This window comes from Panthera uncia (assembly GCF_023721935.1).
Source record: "Panthera uncia isolate 11264 chromosome B3 unlocalized genomic scaffold, Puncia_PCG_1.0 HiC_scaffold_1, whole genome shotgun sequence".
NCBI lineage: Eukaryota > Metazoa > Chordata > Mammalia > Carnivora > Felidae > Panthera > Panthera uncia.
The window spans coordinates 90,332,445-90,351,602 of record NW_026057582.1 but is presented as its reverse complement, the minus strand read 5'-3'; the positions used below and the strand labels follow the sequence as shown (position 1 = coordinate 90,351,602).

The following is a 19,158-nucleotide window of genomic DNA, read 5'->3' as shown; positions in this document are numbered from 1 at the left end:
ATTTTCTAGCTCACTGCCTCTGTAACAGATTTTAGGTTGAACACTTCAAAGCTGATACCTGTTTTGCAGTGGTACGGCAGTAGACAGGATGAATCTTAAGGAAAGGACCACTTTTTTTTTTTCTTTTTTTTTTTCTTTTTAGCCCTGGGAGAGTTTAATGAGATAAGACCTTAGGATATAGGTAGCTGCTTCTTAGATTTTCTCAGTGACACTGATTTTGCCAGTAGCTTTTCCTCTCTTTGCCAACAGCGATTTTATGTCACCCACTGAGAGGATGACTTTTTGGTCCTTTTAACATGGTCATTTTCTCTTCTATTTCTATGGAATGTTAATTATTCCACAAGCATTATTGAATATTTATTACATACGAGGTATTGTATCACATGTTCTTGTTATTGAATGTGTACATTTTTATGTTCCCCGGATATTGGCATCATCTAAATCATTCTTAAATATTTCTATATGATCTTACTGGAATTCTTTTTTTTTTTTTTTTTTTTTAACGTTTATTTATTTTGAGACAGAGAGAGACAGAGCATGAACGGGGGAGGGACAGAGAGAGAGGGAGACACAGAATCGGAAGCAGGCTCCAGGCTCCCAGCCATCAGCTCAGAGCCCCATGCGGGGCTCGAGCTCACGGACCGCGAGATCGTGACCTGAGCCGAAGTCGGATGCTTAACCGACTGAGCCACCCGGGCGCCCCATCTTACTGGAATTCTTGAGTGTTATTTATGGAATTGGCCCCATTATATTTTCAGAAGTGCAATTAAGATACATAAAATTATATATTGCAGACTTTGAGTTAACACTGTTAAATAACTCTAAGTGGTATTTTTAAGCAAAGATGTATGTATAAAGTTTGTAATTGTACCACAATTAAATTTCATGACAAAATTGAGGTGTTTGATTCAGATCATTTTCAAAGAAAAGGCCAAATCATGATTGTCAATTTCATTTATCATCTTATAATAGCAATTTGGTATATCACAAGGCCCCAGTTGTCAAGCCTTGGAACCATATAAAGTGACATATAAACCTTATCAGCCTTCTGCCCAGAATGATGACTCACCAGCCCAGGAGATAGCGGGAAGTGACACATTTGAAGGCCTGCAACAACAGTTTTTAGGAGCTAATGAAAGTATGTATCAAATTTATATTTATTTCTTAACATAATTGGAGAATTTTTGAACACTTTGGACATGCTCAAGAATTGTTTTTTTTTTAAATATGATAATGGAGTTGTGTGTTTTGTTTTTTTTTAAAGTCCCCTTATTTTTAGAGATCCTGAAGAATGTATGAATAAACTGATATGAAGTCTTGGATGTACTTTAAATAATATGTTGTTTGGGGTAATGTTGGGTGGAGATGTAGCTGAAGGAAGACTGGCCATGAGTTCATAATTGTTGAATCTGGGTGATGGGTCTATGGGATTCATTGCACTCTTCTCTCTACCTTACATATTTGAAACTTACTATAATGAAAGATTAATAGAAGTTCTTCTCAACTGTACGTTTCAGTCATTCTAGTTGGTAAAGACTTTTCATTAGATACATATTTTTCTTATTTTTCTTACTGAAGTCTAATTTAGAAAATGAACTATAGTTTTCTCTTCAATCTAAGATTTTTTATTACCACACAGAAATGTAGTTTAGTAATCAGCCATTATCATCTTTTTTCTTTTTATTTTTTAGAGTTATAGTGTAATAATTAGACAACTCTGATATAAAGTACTTAATTGTTCAGAATTTAAACTGGAGTTATCTCAGGGTTAGTCATGTGGCACTTGCTAAAAAAAGAGTTCCTCGTATATAGTGCATGTATAAATATGAGAGTGAGAAGTATGACTAGAGAATGTTGAGGAGATGAAGCCTCCAAAACCAAAAGGCAGAACTTACGCCGCGACTGAAACACCCGAAAGAGTGTTTCATACGCTTCGCTTTTATCGTCACACTCTCCGACATGTGAGATAACTTCTAGTTATTATGCATGTGGAAGAGCCAGTGTGATTCTAAGTGTGACAGCAAGTTTTTCGTTTGTTGTACATTCGAGAAGCAGGGGGAAGGTCATTTTGGCTATTCTGGGTTCCCTGGGCTACCCCAAGGAAATTGGACTTCATGCCCCACCTTCAGAGAGCTATGTCCACCATACACGTGGGCTGCAGGACAGTTCCAGGGGGAGCCAGGCTTCAGTTTCCCCCGAAGGCATCCATGGCAAATATGGGGACCCCTTCTTTGTTCAGAAGGTGCTGTGGAATGAGGAGATGAGGAAGTGGACAGCGTGTGTGGCATAACTGGCTTGGGCTGGGTAGATACGCATCAGGCCAGTGGCCTGACATCTTGGTATTTGCTCTTCCAGCTGCACTGTGTTCAGTTACATTTCTGTCTCTTGGCCTTTCTGCACATATAACCTTACATCAGTTTCTTAACAGTCCGCATTTTATCAAGTCGGTTCATTTATTTATTTATTTTTGTTTAAGTAAGTTACACGTTTGCCTAAATTTGACATTCGGAAGTTAATGAAATAACCTAATGGCATGGTAGTGCTGAATTTAGTGATTACAGTTTAGCAACAGTAGTTAAAAAAAATGACTTTGGAGAGAGGTGTGGCCTGTAGATTGCTAATTCCTGAGCTACCTCCGTTTTTTAGTCTGACTTGTAACAAAGTTTCCAGTCTTCAGGGTTTTCTTTTGGTCTTAACCATTTTTCTTTTAAAAAAGAAGATTGTGTTGGTTGTTAGCAAGTAGAGGCATTGTTCTAGTAGAAAATGAAGAATGTGTGTCATTTTGTTGTTGAAGTACTATCCTTCTCCTACACGTCATTTTTTTCCCCCAGTCATTTTTAAGTGGTCCCTAAAATGACTTGAATCATTTCTGAAAGAAGACCTCAAAATTCTTTATTAATCTGTTCATTTATTAACGCGACAGTTATGTGTTGCCATGAACGTGAATACAATTTAATTCCCACTCCTGTTTAAAATAAATTTTGAGAAGGATGTCTAGAAATTTTCTTTAGAAATGGCTTTATAGAAGCTGATGTACTTTTTTTTTTTCAATTTTATGAGAGCATCGAACTCTATTCCATTGTAATTGGTATATGCATATCTTTAATTAGTCAAAATGGTAGTGATTCAGGGTTCTACTCTAGACCAGACTTTTTAAACATGTCTGGCAGTGACCACAGTAAGAAGTACATTTTTTACATTGTGTTGAGGTCTTATAATATATACCTATGTAAATAAGTATCTATAACTAAAACACAAGTTTCACAAAATAATCATTATTCATACTACATGATGCACTCTGATACATTATCGTCTTTTTTTTTTTTAATGTTAGTTGCAATCAATTGAATTGATTTCATGATACTGAGTTGTATCCACAAATTTACATTTGTGTTTGCTTTTATCTAATAAATTGTCTTTAATTTCAATGCAGATTCTGCAGAAAATATGCAGATTATCCAACTTCAGGTTCTTAACAAAGCAAAAGAGAGACAACTAGACAACTTAGTTGAAAAGTTAAATGAAAGTGAGCATCAAATTAGATATCTGAATCACCAGCTTCTGATAGTCAAAGGTAAGATGACACCTGTTGGGTGCTGTCATTTATGAGGTGCACTAGAGCTACAGATCTTGTTTCTGAGAGCCTCACTTTAAATACGAAGCTTAGAGGGGCGCCTGGGTGGCTCAGTCGGTTGAGCGGCCGACTTCGGCTCAGGTCACGATCTTGCGGTCCGTGAGTTCGAGCCCCGCATCTGGCTCTGTGCTGACAGCTCGGAGCCTGGAGCCTGTTTCGGATTCTGTGTCTCCCTCTCTCTGACCCTCCCCCGTTCATGCTCTGTCTCTCCCTGTCTCAAAAATAAATAAACGTTAAAAAAAAAATTTAAATAAATAAATATGAAGCTTAGAGAGTGGACGCCCTAGGTCGGAGGGCTCATAATGAGTCAGAATGAAACAAAAACCCAGGACTTTTGACACCTGGCCTTGGATTACTTCTCTCCAGAACATATTATTTCGAGATCCTCATTTTCTCCCTCTTACTCTTCTATCAGGCTTTTAGAATCAGTGAACATTCTTTATGCTGGTAGCATTCTGTCCTAATAAGTTGTTGACTCCTTATGTAGTTTACCTTGGATGAAGTATTCCAATTCCCAAAGAGACTTGTGTTTAGTTTGCAATACATTTTCTAAGCCTACAAATTAACATAAGATTTGAGTCCAAGTAAGAGTTAGTGATCCTGAACTCCTTTGGAAGTGCCAAGGAGAAAATGGAGTCATTGCTGGGAAAAGCACATAGAGTAAACACAGATTCAAATTATAATTGCTTACTCTTCATGATTTCTGTAGTTTTGGTCAATGTTGAACTTTTCATTTGTAGAATAATTTTGTGACTGAACTCGAACTTGTTTCAAACATAATTGATAGTGAAAAGGTCTTTTTCTGTAATGCTCATAAAATTTCTTTTGAGAGAAGAACTTGTGAACGGTTACAGTAAAGTATGTGGGAAGAATTTAAGATTAGGTGAATTTAAGAGTTCATTGCAAGTACATATAAAAAGTTAATAGTCCTCAGATCCCTTCTTTGATTTACAGAGATTTGTCACATCTATGTAGTTTCTCAAGTAAACAAATGCTGAAATCATTATTAGGAAATCTTGTGGTTCCCAAAGGGAAGATTTTTGAAGGAAGTGGTTGTGTTTCTCTCAGTTTTTTTGGTGTCACTCAGGCATTCTTTTTTGGAGCCTTCCTGGTTTTCTCTAAATCCGCTGAAGTTCACTATCTAAACGGAACAGAACATTTGTATGATATGGATCTGATATTTGTTAGAGATTGTTACAATCGGGGTCCCTGTACAGTAACTTACTATTTATGTAAACATTTTTAATGTTCTAGATGAAAAGGAAGGTTTGACCCTTAGCCTCCGAGAATCACAGAAACTCTTTCAGAATGGAAAAGAGAGAGAGCTACAACTTGAAGCGCAAATAAAAGCACTGGAGACCCAAATACAAGCGTTAAAAGTGAACGAAGAACAGGTAAATATTTTATCATGATTATTTATGGTACAAGGTTATTTATTAATTGCTTAGCTTTTGGTATCGTAGGGCTAAATTTAGAAGAACCTTGAAGTTGATACCTTCTTCTACCATAAGCTTGCTTTTGTTTCCCTTACCTCGGAGGAATGGTGCTCCCATCCACCCAGTTATCTGTGTACCAGATAGAAGTCTGGAGGAGACCTCAGGTCCTCTGTCCTCTTTCATGCAGTCAGCTACTATGTTCTGTTGAGTCTCCTCATTTCTGTCTGCATGTCCCTGATTCAGGATTTTGACCATCTCTAGCAAAAATCTCTTAAATAGTCTCTAGTCTTTTACCCCTTCTCCATATTCTCTCTTATGGCCCTCTGAGTCATGTTTCTAAAATATGATCATCTTTCCTTTGCTTAAAGCCTGTCAGTGACCTCGCTTTACTTGTGGGATGAAGTGTGACATTGAAATGGCCATCTGATCCTTGCCTACCTCTTTCTTTACTCTCCTCAAACTCAGCAGTGTATTTGTTGGTTTTTTTTTACATTTTTAAAAAGTTTTTATTTATTTTGAGAGACAGAGGGCAAGTGGGGGAGGGTCAGAGAGAGGAGACAATCCCAAGCAGGCTCCACGCTGTTCATGCAGATCGCAACGCGAGGCTCAAATTCACATACTGTGAGATCATGACCTGAGCCAAAATCAAGAGTCAGATGCTGAACTGACTGAGCCATCCAGGCGCCCCTGTTTGTTGTTTTTATGTTCTCATATATACCCTCTCTCCTCTCTGGAAGGTCCTTTCTATAACACAGTGCTATTTGATTAATAAGCTCCTTCTTTTCCTAAGTTTCCCGTGTCTTCTTTTTGCCTGGCACATAATAGGTGGTCAGTATATGTTGAGTGAGTGTTGTTGAACATTGACGTGACCTGTACATGTTTTTTCTTATATATTTCTCTGTTCCTGCTCTGATACTAACACAACTATAGCGTTACAGTATGTCTTGAAATTTGGATAACAAGGGCTACTGGTGTATTCTTTAAAAATTTTGTAGCTCTTTTTTACATTTCCTTTTCTAGATTTTGCATATCAACTTTTTATGTTTGTAAAAAGATCTTGTTGGGATTTTGATTAGTGAGGCATTGTGTTTACTTTATAGATGAGTTAATCAAATTTTGGAAGAGGTCAAATTACTTGCCCAAGATTACAAAGCCAGTTATTGACAAAGCAGCAAAACTGAAATTTCCTGACTCCAGTACATGTGCCTTTAAAGTTGTGGCACAGAGGCACCTGGCGAATTCTGTCAGTGGAGCATGTAACTCTTGATCTCGGGGTTGTGGGTTTGAGCCCCATGTTGGGTATAAAGATTACTTAAAAATAAAATCTAAAAAAATTAAATAAAAAAAATAAAGTGGCAGCACATTTTTTGATTAATGAACTAGATAGCCATTTAATGGTTGGAAATGGTCAGAGGTTATTGGTAGCCAAGCCTGGTGGAGGGTGACTCATGAGAGAGAGTCAAAGCATTTTGGAGAGGGGGAAAAAGGGTGGCTAAAAATGAAAGTGACTATAAAATTGTGAGCTTGGTTTGGATGAGATTTGTGGCTAGTTCTGAGGATGGTTTAATGAAAGAATTTAAACAGTGTTGTTTCATATCTGGCTCCTTATCCTTCAGGTGTGAGCTAAAACAAGCCACTTTATATCTGAAGTTGCCCAAAGCCCCGCATTTCCACTCTTCTTCATCATACCATATCCTATGAAGGGCACCTCGGGGGGCTCAGTCAGTTAAGCATCTAGCTTTGGCTCAGGTCATGATCTCACTTTTCATGGGTTCAAGCCCTATGTCGGGCTCTGTGCTGACAGCTCAGAGCCTAGAGCCTGCTTCAGATTCTGTGTCTCCGTCTCTCTCTGCCCCTCCCCCACGCTCGCTCGTGTGCATGCTGTCTGTCAAAAGTAAACATTAAAAAAAAATTAAAAACGAAACTGTCTGAAATGATCTCCTTTGTTTACTTGTTAAGGTCTGTCCCTTCCCAGCAGAAAGTAGTAAGAGTCTGGACCTTGCCTGCCTTTCATCATGTCCTTCAGTGCCTAGAACCCTGCCTACTACAAAGTAGTCACATTATTTATTGAGCAAATAAATAAATGCCATAAGCACTTCGCACAGTATTGGAATAAATAGTCAATCTCTGGACTAGAAATGAAGGATAAGCCTCATTTTAAATTTTAATTTTTGTGTGATATAGACTATTAGCATTTTAACTTTTTGAAAACTGATAGTCCTTAGGTTAAAAACCTGACTTGCTTTTATGTAGTAAAAGGTTATAACTTTTTAATCTCTTTATAAGTTAGAAATTGCATTTTTAAGAAATAAGGCATAAATGAAAACATAAAAGCAACAGAATCACCACGTGTATTGGGTTCCTATTGTTGTTATAACAGATTAATATAAACTTAATGGCTTGAAATAGTGCTTCTGTCTTACAGTTCTGGAGGTTAGAAGTGTGATATGGGTCTCATTGGGCTAAAGTCAAGGTCAGCAGGGCTGTGCTGCTTTTTGGAGGCTCTGGGGGAGAATCCATTTTCTTGCCTTTTCTAGCTCCTAGAGGCCACCTGCACTCCTTGGTTTATGCCCATTTTCATCTTCAGGGCCAGAAGTCACTGGTTCTGACTTTCTTGCCTCAGTTTTTCTCATTTAAGGATCTCTCTAGATACATTGGACCCCAGGTGATACAGGATAATCTTTTATCTTGTAGCATTTTTTTTTTAAGTTTATTTATTTTGAGAGAGAGAGAGAGCACGAGCAAGGGAAGGGCAGAGAGAAAGGAAGAGAGAGAGAATCGCAGGTAGGCCCTGCACATCAGTACGGAAGCCCAACGCGAGTTCAAACTCAGGAACCGTGAGATCATGACCTGAGCCAAAACCAAGAGTCAGACAGACGCCCAACCACCTGAGCCACCTAGGCACCCTCAGGTTAATCTTTTTTATTTTAAGGTCATCTGATTAGCAATTTTAATTTCATCTGTAACCTTGCTTTTCCCTTGTCATATAACATAACATACTCACAGGTTTTAGGGATTAGGACATGGACATCTTTTGGAAGCCATTATTTAGCCTAATATACCAATATTTTTCAACAGCTGTACAAACATAGTTTCCAAAACTTTTTTTTTTAGTAAGTAATCACTGATAGTTTTTATCAGTCTTTTGAAAAGAAACATTTAAGAAACAGTTGTCATTTTTCTATGACCTAACAATTGTGGTTCCCCTCCCTCCCCCAACCCCCACTGGGCTCAGAGAGATGCAAACAGTACTGGGACCACTGTTGTAGCCACAGACTCCTTGTCTGGTACCCACATTGCCATCATGCTAAGCAAAATCCTCTGTCACTCTCCTCAGGTAACTATAGGTTTTTTTCTCAGTGAATGATGTTTCCAGCGACCATGGGCCTGGGGAGTCCCAGCTAGGGAAGTTTTAAGGAACTAGAGCCACCATAGGGAGACCCTTTCTTCTCTATTCTCCTTAAAGGATGGTTGAGTTTTAATGTCCATAAAGAGAGCACAGAGTCAAAATATTGTAAACGTGGATGTCCTGTGTGTACCTTCTAGATGATTAAGAAGTCCAGAACGACGGAAATGGCTCTGGAAAGCCTGAAGCAGCAGCTGCTGGACCTCCATCATTCTGAGTCACTCCAGCGTGTGAGAGAGCAGCACGACAGCATTGTTACGGGCCTCACGAAGAAGCATGAGGAGCAAGTGTCATCCTTGCAAAGGAAGCTGGATGCTACAGTCACTGCACTTAAGGAGCAGGTTGGGATGATCTCAAATGAGCCACTGTCATTAACAAGTAAAACTGGTTATTTTTCATAACTGATACTCTGTGGTTCTTCATATGGAAAATTTGGATGTTTGCAGTAGGTGTTTGTGAGTAAAAATTAAAAGCCAAAGATTTTTAATCTATGAAGATGTCCTGTGGGCATCATTTTGGAAATTTTTTTCTTTTATAGGATTGGTTAGTACTTTCTCAGTTCTCCTACCTACCGGTCCTTTATTTGTAGAGTATTTATACATAATTATTGCCCTAGGGTAAATCCAGACTGAAAAGGCTAGTGCTCTAGGAGCTGGCCTGAACTTTCGAGGTTGTCCTGGGAGTTTAACCAGTAGAAAGCCTTTGTTGGGTAGTTAACCTGTGAGTAAACATTGTCTACAAGTGGTTCTTGGGAGAAGAGTTAATTTTTGAGAGTAGTGTAATAAACAAAATAAGGAGGAAAGTCTCAGCATCTCTCACAGTTTGAATTATTTTTGCCCCAAAGTGAATAAAATGTAAACTAAGGGTGAGTCAGGTCGTGGGTTTGCTTATGCTCCCAAACCCCAGGTAATCATTTGAATAAATAAAATTTCAGAGTGCACTTTTCTTTTTTTAAATTTTTTTAATGTTTATTAAATAAATTTTAATGTTTATTTTTGAGAGCAAGAGAGACAGAGCATGAGCAGGGGAGGGGCAGAGAGAGAGGGAGACACAGAATCCGAAGCAGGCTCCAGACTCTGAGCTGTCAACACAGAGCCCGACGTGGGGCTCGAACTCACGAACCAGGAGATCCTGACCTGAGCTGAAGTCGGACGCTTAACCAACTGAGCCATCCAGGCGCCCCAGAGTGCACTTTTCTTCACTTTCAGATAAACCTTTTCCTGTACTCCATTCAGCATATTACCGAGAAAAGTAAAACAACTCTTGGAAAATAGTAGCGAGGTACAAATAACTGGATAATTTAGCAGATGAACTTGAGTAAGCAAACTTATTCACGCAGTTACGTACAGCTGTGTCCCTGTGTGCTTTGTACTGTATGTGTACAGTGGCAACAGAATAGATGTTCACACATAGTACGTTGTGTGAGTTATACAGACTTTTAATCTGGTGTCCCCTAAGGCAGTTCATGACTAGGCTCCATGGCTTTGAGGAATCTCAAATTGTGGGTATGGTTTTCTTTTGGATGTTGGCATATGCATTTTTGTTTTTGAGAAGACCCACAAACTCATTCAGATTTTCCTTATAAGAGGCTCATGCTTCTCCTTGCAAAGGTTAAAAATTCACTGTTTTATGAAAAACTTGTTTTTGGTGGGAAAGGACTACATTTGTGTGCTAATCGTATTATTTCATCTGTTAAGCAAACATCTTTTGAACAACAGCTAAATGTCAGGATGTAAACAGGCTTTAATGTATATTTATTTATTTATTTATTTATTTATTTTTATTTATTTATTTTTTTCAATATATGAAATTTATTGTCAAATTGGTTTCCATACAACACCCAGTGCTCATCCCAAAAAGCTTTAATGTATATTTAATTATATTTTGAAAGACCAAATGCAACACAGGGATTGATTCATGTAGTGGGAGGAGTAGCAATCCATGATGTGGTTGAGGTTTTTTTCTTAAAATGCCTATGTAGCTACTCTATTTTGAGAAATATATAGCTTGTAAAATTATATTATTCATCTAGTGCTTTCCTGAAGCCGTCATCTTTTGTAGGTAAAAAGGATTGTACACACTGTCAACATATAACAGTTCTTTTTACTATGGCTGAGTTCCTCTTAGGTTTTCTAGTGTGACAGAGTGGATGAGGGAGAAGCTTCTTGAGCTCAGTGTTCCTTCAGGGACAGACCTCTCTAATAGCAAGCAAACCATCTCTTGGACCTTCCTGTCTTCTGTCTCTCCCGTTCATGGAAGTGTCATGTTCTGAGATCTCTGAATATAGGGTTAAGATCTGGGATTATCTCCTTGATTGTATAACACCCTTCTTCATTTCAGTCTTCTTGAAATTTTCACCTTTAGGTGAAGTTGTGGACTTTGGTTTCTATGTCATGACTTTCACCTGGTCTACTTTCTAACTTTCCTTTAATGTTAGATTTAAAGGCTCCAGTTTAAACACTATCTTTAGCTAAGAGGTCCCCACAGACCTATGTGTGTGTGGCCCAATCCTCATTTTTCTGTGTATTAGAAACCTGTTCAATTCCATTTGCTTCCAAAGATAGATTCAGCTACTATCTCTTTATCACCACACTTGTCTTGGTCAGTCTTAGGGGATGTCTGCCTTTACCTGTCTGGAACTGAATGTTCTTACTCAATCTACTCATGGAAAACATAGAACCATGTTTTGTTCGTTTCTTGGTATTTGAACTGCACAGGTTTCTGAGTGTAATTGGTTCCCTGAACTTGTTAACAGGAAACAACATGGTTTAGTTGATTGTTGCATATAGTCAAGTTATTGCTACAGTTGGCCTTTTCTTTATATAGTTTTTTTCATACCTTTTCTTGAACTAACTTTTTGCCAGTTCTCAGTCTCTCATAAGAGTGATCGTAGCCTCCCCAGCACATAAGTAAATGTTGGTTGTCTCCCCACCCCTTCTCACACACACATTCACACTGTCATTAACGTTAGCCCATTCATCGTGTTTGCCATGGTATTTTGGCACTTCGGAGCCACGCTTTTCAAGCTGGCCTGGGAATTAGCAGCCAAGAGCCAAGAGGTTTGCACTGTTGAATAAACATGGAGTAGTTTCCAGAAGCTTCATTTTGCTCAAAAATTTGGTAGAGAAAATTTAAAGCAAACATGACTACATTATGAAAGAGAATGCAAAATTCACATGAATTTTTAAGGTAAAACAGGAGACTTGAGAGTCTCTTTCCTCTCCTTAACGATACTGTCACTATCCTTAATGAGGTGTCCCTTGTGGTAGTATCCTGAAAGCATTATTGGGCTTTACATTATCCTGTGGATCAGGCCCTAAATGCCTTCTGTCTGCTTCAAAGCCCTTATTACAACTTATTTTCTTCAGGCTTTTTCAGGTGACTTTAACCATTTACCTTAATATACTCCTGGCTGTCTCATGTTCTGCTATTTGTGTGGAATTCAGCCTATATAGGCTTTTTTGAGTGAGAAGTGATGCTTTCTTCTACCTAGGCTTGGGACTCCTGTGGCTTATTACTCCCAAACACATTTTTCTTTTTGAAGAAACTTGAGTATATTATATACATGCTCTGCATTTTCTACATATCCCCATACGGCTACACACATGAGTGCATGTGTGTGCCTGCACCCACATACACGCACACACACATACATTTGTCCCATCTGTTTTTTTTGTCATTTGTTTTTCAAGGTTTTGTTTTGTTTTGTTTATTTGTTTGTTTTTATACCTCACTTTGTGCAAGGCACTGCATAGGTACGTGTAGAAGTAAGAAAAAGAAGGAAATAAGACATGTAAAAGGTAGAAAGAAAAAGAGAAACCGTATAAAAGAAATTCAGAAGAGGGAGAGATTTTTTTTTGGCTACTCAGAGTAGAATGAGCTTTTGGCTGTTCAGAATAGAGTGAGTTTCCATTTATGTGTCTGTATCCTTCCTGTCTTGGGATACAGAGTCCATGGTTCAAAGTGGTCTGCCTAAATATGAATACATACACTTCTACTGACAGTGTAAAATGCAGATAGAAGTGTAATATATTTTCTTTGGCTTGGATAAAATCTAATTTTAGAATATCAGTGTCTTGTGATTATAGAACAGAAGGGACTTTAGAAATCATTGAACTTAACCTTTATTAGCATAATTACAACAGAAAAAAAACAGATGGAGAAGTTGATGACTCACCCAAGATCATACAAGTTTGTTCTAACTTCCTCCCAGTCCTGTGCACTTAACCTTGTAAAAGAGGTGATGCTGCTGTGTGATTTTATATTTGACTTAAAATCCAATTGTGTATCATATTTGTTTAATGTTTAACAACTGATCATGAAATGACTTCTTGAATACTTTCTATTTAGGAAGATATTTGTTGTCATTTGAAAGACCAAGTGAACCAATTGGAAAGGAATCAAGAAGCGACCAAATTAGAAAAGACTGAGATCATTAACAGATTGACAAGAAGTCTAGAGGAGAGTCAGAAGCAGTGTGCCAACTTTTTGCACTCAGGTGGGTGCCCGGGGTGGGCTCTTGTCTCCACAGTAGGCTAGCATAATATGCAAAGAGAATGTAGTAGGATCCATGAATTCTAAAAATTGAGAAAGGCAGAAAAGACCACCAGTGACCATTTTTCAAGTGTTGCTATTATATGTGTTTAATGTGCAAAGTAACAAATAAAAATAACCAATAATCCTACCACACAGAGATAACTGTTGTTAATGTTTGAATATATTTCCTTCAAGTGAAATTGAGCTCACACACATAGGTAATTCCCTACTTCTGCACATAGCGCATTTTTGAAAACATACCAAAGCTGAATGTGCAAAAACTGAACGAGATCTATGTTAGAAGGTAGATTCTATCCATGAAAAGTAAAAATGACTATGAAGTCCCATTATATTTTGCTTTTTAAGCTCAGTCTGAGCATGTATTTCTATCGTTTTGTAAAACTCCATTGATTTTTTTTTCCTCTCTCATTTATCTGGCCAGTTGAAGCTAGTGAGTTATATTCTTGTCATGCTTCAAATTACTCATTTGGTTTTCATGGTGTTAAGTTTGGGACATGCTTCTTATCATTAGGTTCAGCAGTAGTTTTTTTTTTTTTTTTTCTTATTAATTTTTGTAGAATATTAGAGTAAAAGGCAATAGAATAATCACATGTTTATGCAAACACTACCATACAGACAAAACTGCCCTGTTTGCTGGTGAGTAGCTCCCACTGTGAAAATAGCTCAGTGGTAATTCATTACCTGATATGCAAAAGTCACACTTTGGCACGCAAAGCCAATTCAGACTGTTAGTACAATGTGTATAAGAGTAGCTTATTCAAAAGTTGGAAGTACTAAAGTCAAAGACTCTTAAAATATGTGTGTGGGTATGTTTTGGTGGGGGCAAAATTTGGCTCGTACTCTGGGTCCCTCCTCCCCTTCAGTTTTGTATCCTTTTTGTTTCACGTGGCATTGTTTAGTGAGCCTTTTTCCTTGCCATTAAAGGCTTTGAAATATGATTTTCTGTAGTTGCATAATATGCCATCATTACTTTGCCTAACCATTTCCCAGATGCTCATTTTCTTTTGAGGAAGCCCAGTAACGTCCCTTTCAAATGGGAGCCTCCCCTAGTACATTTAAAACATTAGGTTACCAAAGTTTCTGAAACACAGCCCTAAGATGCTTTTTTCACATGTGGAGGTGGGGGTGGTAGAAATAAAAGCATTTCGAAAGAAGCTAAAGGCAGCAAGATGTAGTTTTCTTATTAGAGGGTAGCAACGGGTTCCAAAGAATTTTTGTTTTGGCTTTCTGCGAGTTGGAACATTATGCTCCTATTAAAGGGCTTGTGGAGTGTTAAGGTCTGTAGACGTGGCTGATTTGATTCATAGCAAGGTCACAGTAGTCCAGGTCTTCAACCTCCCAAGGACATATGAGGAGCCACACTAAATGTGTGGACATGTCTCGGAGATGTCTGGACCTATGCCTTCTCGGTCCCACTGGCTATACCTCTGTCCTCCTAGAAAGGCAATAACAAGGTAACAAAGCAGGACTCCACCTTCTGTAGCCTCAGCGGATTCAAGTTCTTCTGTCCATCGTAGGTTCTTCATCCCTTTACCTTTGGTGCATTCTCTGATTGTCCCCCCCAGGCTCAGTACAGGAGGTGGCTCAGCTACGGTTCCAGCTGCAGCAAGCACAAAAAGCACATGCTATGAGTGAAAACATGAACAAGGCTTTGCAAGTGAGTGTTGCCACTTGGAAGAGACTCCGTGGGTAACTGAATCAGGCAGTGCTTACATCACTTTTCTGGACCTTGGATTTCTCTAAAGGAGCTGGTTGGAGCTGGTTGGACCGTCTCCAGGCCAATGAGAGTTGTTCACGGTCTCACCCACACAGTGAGGTAGTCGAGCCCAGGTCTGTCTTGACTGCGGAGCCAGGGCCTGGCACCCTCCTGTCCGTCTGCCTGTCACCTCCTTCACATGGCATGTCCTTTCACTTACTGGTGGTCGCAGAGATAAGTGTATCCGCAGGTGTGGGAAACCCGCAGTGTAGCTGCAGTTCCCTCACATCCTCCCCCAGCGCGACTTACATTTTCCACTGGAGGAAGAGTTCCAGTATTACCTCTGCTGGAAAGACGTATTTTGCCTTTTCCCACCGGCAGAGTCAAGTACAACACGTTCTTGGCAGACCAGGCCGCTCTGAGCTCTAGAAAGCCAAAAAGTGCTGCCGTCAGTTTCTCAGCTCAAGGGACAGACACTTTTTGTGGAGGACCTAATGTAAGCACAGGAGGCGTGAGAGAAACCACTTAGATTTGCTCTCTCATTCATTTACACATCTGTTCTGTCCGTGTGCTTGAGAACCTGATAATGTGCTGGCCTTTATAAAGTTGCAGACATCTATGTTTTCATTGTACACCTGTGTTCTTAGCAGCATTTATTTTAAAGTTATTTGTAATGTAAATAAGGTATGTGAAGAAGTATTTCTGGTTTCTGTTGATCGTTAAGATGAATTTTGAAGCACAGAGGGATGACTGATTCCTTCATATTGGAAAATAATTTTCAATAATTTTGTGTTTTAGGAAGAATTAACAGAACTAAAAGATGAAATTTCACTCTACGAATCTGCTGCAAAATTAGGAATACTTCCAAGTGACTCAGAAGGAGAATTAAATATAGAACTCACTGAATCATATGTGGATTTGGGTATTAAAAAAGTCAACTGGAAAAAATCCAAAGTGAAGAGGTATTAAGAAAATAGTTTACCGTATGAGGCGCCTGGCTGGCTGAGTTGGTTAAGCGTCCAGCTCTTGATTTTGGCTCAGGTCATGATGTCATGGTTGGTAGGATCGAGCCCCATGGCGGGCTTTGTGCTGACAGAGTGGGGCCTGCTTGGGATGCTCTCTCTCCCTCTCTCTTTGCCTCTCTCTCTCTCTCTCTCTCTCTCAAAATAAATAAACATTAAAAAAACAGTTTACATAGAAGAACCTGCGTTAATAATACTGATGATACGAGTAAATAAGTGGCACGAGGCATGAAATGGTGAGCTAACTAGGGGTTCTTGAATGTGGGACAGTATGCTTCAGTCGTTTCTAATGAAGTGTAAATGTCTGAAGTCAAAATGAACAGAAACTTCAACTATTGATCTTGTACTGTCTTCAATACCAATAGGCACATCAGTTTCAATAAGGTGGAAATGATTAAAGTTAAAACACACAGAGTAAATTCTACAACTGAGGTTATGTATCTGCTCTGTTATTAAGGCAAGGACATATTATTTTTATTCGTACCGTGTATTGAAGGCGGGTACGTGGCATTTATCAATGGCATATGAGAAAATTAAGCATTAATTTTCCCTAGGAACGTTACTGAGACCTTAATCTTAAAATAGGGATGCTGTCTTTTATACTTCCGCTTAACACAGAGGTATAATACTTTAATACTTGGCAAGGAGTGTCTTATCATCCCTTCCAGGAACCCACGTGGGGAGGGAGTGGGTGGTAAAAGAGGAACACATTTTGGTACCTTTAAACGCTTCACAAATGAATGGAGGACAGGATGTACTTTCTGGAGGCGCTTGCGGTTTGGGAAGCACTATGCAAGGCTCTGGGAGTAGAGCATAAAAGATGAGGATGAAACCCTCCCTGACTCCAGGGAGTTTACGTTTTGCCTGGATGAGGAGAGGGAGACATACTTGTGGGCCACTATGTGCTGTGTGCTAAATGTTATCCTTGATGTACAGAGAGGCATTTATCCAGTCACTCCTTCTCCTGGGTGTGGGAAACGGATGAAACGTGGGTATTTGGAAGAGATTGTATTTAGGCTAAGCAAAGCCTTCCTCAAATGCATCCAGATGCCACACCATCACTGTCCAGTTTATAATTTCAGACTAAGTTTCGTGAGAGTGTTTACTACCTGTTGTGTTTCAGGTATCCTGCAACTAAATACAGGTGTACGTATCTCCTGAAGGGTTTGCTCTACAATAGGTTTCAGAAGTTAAGTATGTTCATAGTATGATCTTTTCGAAACAAGATGACATTTAGAAAATTGAAATCTAAAGTGATCAGGAAGTAAGGTGAAACAAGATGTTGGTTTAGTTTAATAAGGCTTCATTTGTTTGGCGGTCAGTCTTTAGGGACTCTCACCTTGACAGGTTACAGCTACGATCCAGAAGGAAGCTAAGAAGCAAAGAGCACAACTAGAATATGTGGTGTGTTTAGCAGGAACCACCTTCAGGCTCTCATCACAGGGCCTTACTGACTTAGAGTTGTTTGGATCCCAGGAGTTATCTGAGTTCCTGGCTGCCGAGTAGCTGGGGAAGGGGATTGGGAGAGGTACTACCAGTGTTTCATTCAGATAGCTCAACCTCAGCAAGGAGAGGACGACAGCAACTATAGCTGCGATCTGCCTCAAAATGTCTGCAATCACAATCTTGAGTTATTGAAGAAAAAGGATGTGTGTATTATATTTTTTAGACAGATTTACATACAATTTTGAAGTTAAAATGTGGTCATCTGGAAATTTACTGCTGTGAATGCCTCATTTCCTGTTAATGCCAGATTAATTCTGAATGGCTAGTGGAAAGGGCATGGTCTTGAGATGCAGATTTTGTTCTGATTTGTAGTTTTGCCATTCAGCACTAGCTTTGTGATCTTGGGCAGGTTCCTTGGCTTTTCTGAGCCTGTTTTCTTATCAGGTTTTTTCTCTTAAGTAGATTATAGATATCTCTTGGGGGTTAAAGTGAGGCTTAAGATAAATAATGAATATAAAGGACCTCATATAAAATGTTCTTGCACTTAGTAGGCATTTAGTCATTGATAGCTATTGCTATTATTATTTAATAGATGATTGGTTAAAATATACCATTGATCCAGTTTTCATATTAATTCTCTTTTAACTCAACATATATCTTGTAAAAAGTTTTAATTCTCATCTCAGCCTTGGGGAAACATCAGATCTGTATTTTCATTTCAGGGTTGGGAAAACCATCCAAAGCCAAACTCTTTTGCCCAAGAGGACACGCTATATTAGCAGCAGAACCATACTTGAGCCCCAAACCATACAGTCCTGTAAATCTGTCCTATTTACATGACAAACCTTTTTGCTTTTGACTTCCTTCTTCTTTCTGTCTTGCATTTTAGAGGATTAATGATTTAGTTCATGTCAAAAAAGATTTTTCTCCCGTTGTAATTGGTGCAATAAATAGCCTGGGAATTTGGAAAATAATACATATATATGTTATATAAAAATAATGTATACTTTTTCAAGTAGACTTAATTCATCATGATGTTTAATGTGTTCTGCTTCTGCCCTTTGTATTTAATTCATACTCCTAACCAAAACCCTACAGTAATTTAAAGCACATGCCTATAGATAACCAACCTGAGACCTCACATCACTATCATAGTCATGTCACTGTCACAGTAAAAGGGTTGCCACTCCTAAGCACAGAGTGAGTGGTCACTGAGATTCAGCCTGAAGACGTTCAGTGAAGCGCACGATATGCGGAAAGAGGTTTAGCTTGTAGCCCTCCCACCCACCAGCAGTTTAATAGATAAGAATCTGAGCAAAAAGTAAAAATATTTATTTTTAGGTCAGAGTGAGAGGAGGTATAGGAGAGAAGAGATTTGTACTTTTTCTCTGCTGTATTGTGATTCTTAGAATGAGAGGAAGCCACAGTTTTCCCAGTGTCGAGACTTTTAGTCCTGTGTTGACTTGAGCTGCTTTCAATTTTTTTTTTTTTCTTTTTTTCAACTTTTTATTTATTTTTGGGACAGAGAGAGACATAGCATGAACGGGGGAGGGGCAGAGAGAGAGAGGGAGACACAGAATCGGAAACAGGCTCCAGGCTCCGAGCCATCAGCCCAGAGCCTGACGCGGGGCTCGAACTCACAGACCGCGAGATCGTGACCTGGCTGAAGTCGGACGCTTAACCGACTGCGCCACCCAGGCGCCCCTTGAGCTGCTTTCAAATCACTGACCCAAATATTAGCGGCTCCAAGCTTTTATTCTCAGCTACCACCTCCCTCAAGCTACTGCCTAGTAAATTTTAAGGGTTTAGCCTCAGTGTTCTATTTCACATTCATGGAACTTGAGTAGCTAAATCTGCATGCAGCTTGCAGACAGCTTCCCTCTCCCTTATTATAGTTGGCTGCGAAGCTCAAATAATAAACATTTAACAAGTGGAATGCCTTTTCCCTTTGGTCTTCTCAG

General features: G+C 39.0%; 1 protein-coding gene across 6 annotated transcripts in view; it reads left to right on the top strand.

Annotated features, from left to right (window-relative positions):
• Positions 1-19,158, top strand: part of CEP152 (centrosomal protein 152) — an 87,227-nt gene that overhangs the window by 14,682 nt on the left and 53,387 nt on the right. For all 6 annotated transcript variants that reach the window (XM_049613601.1, XM_049613602.1, XM_049613599.1 and 3 more), the window contains exons 6-12: positions 973-1,138; positions 3,434-3,574; positions 4,889-5,028; positions 8,617-8,817; positions 12,827-12,974; positions 14,599-14,690; positions 15,528-15,691. In XM_049613601.1, the coding sequence (XP_049469558.1) occupies positions 973-1,138; positions 3,434-3,574; positions 4,889-5,028; positions 8,617-8,817; positions 12,827-12,974; positions 14,599-14,690; positions 15,528-15,691 (1,052 nt within the window). The remainder of the gene's footprint in view (positions 1-972; positions 1,139-3,433; positions 3,575-4,888; positions 5,029-8,616; positions 8,818-12,826; positions 12,975-14,598; positions 14,691-15,527; positions 15,692-19,158) is intronic.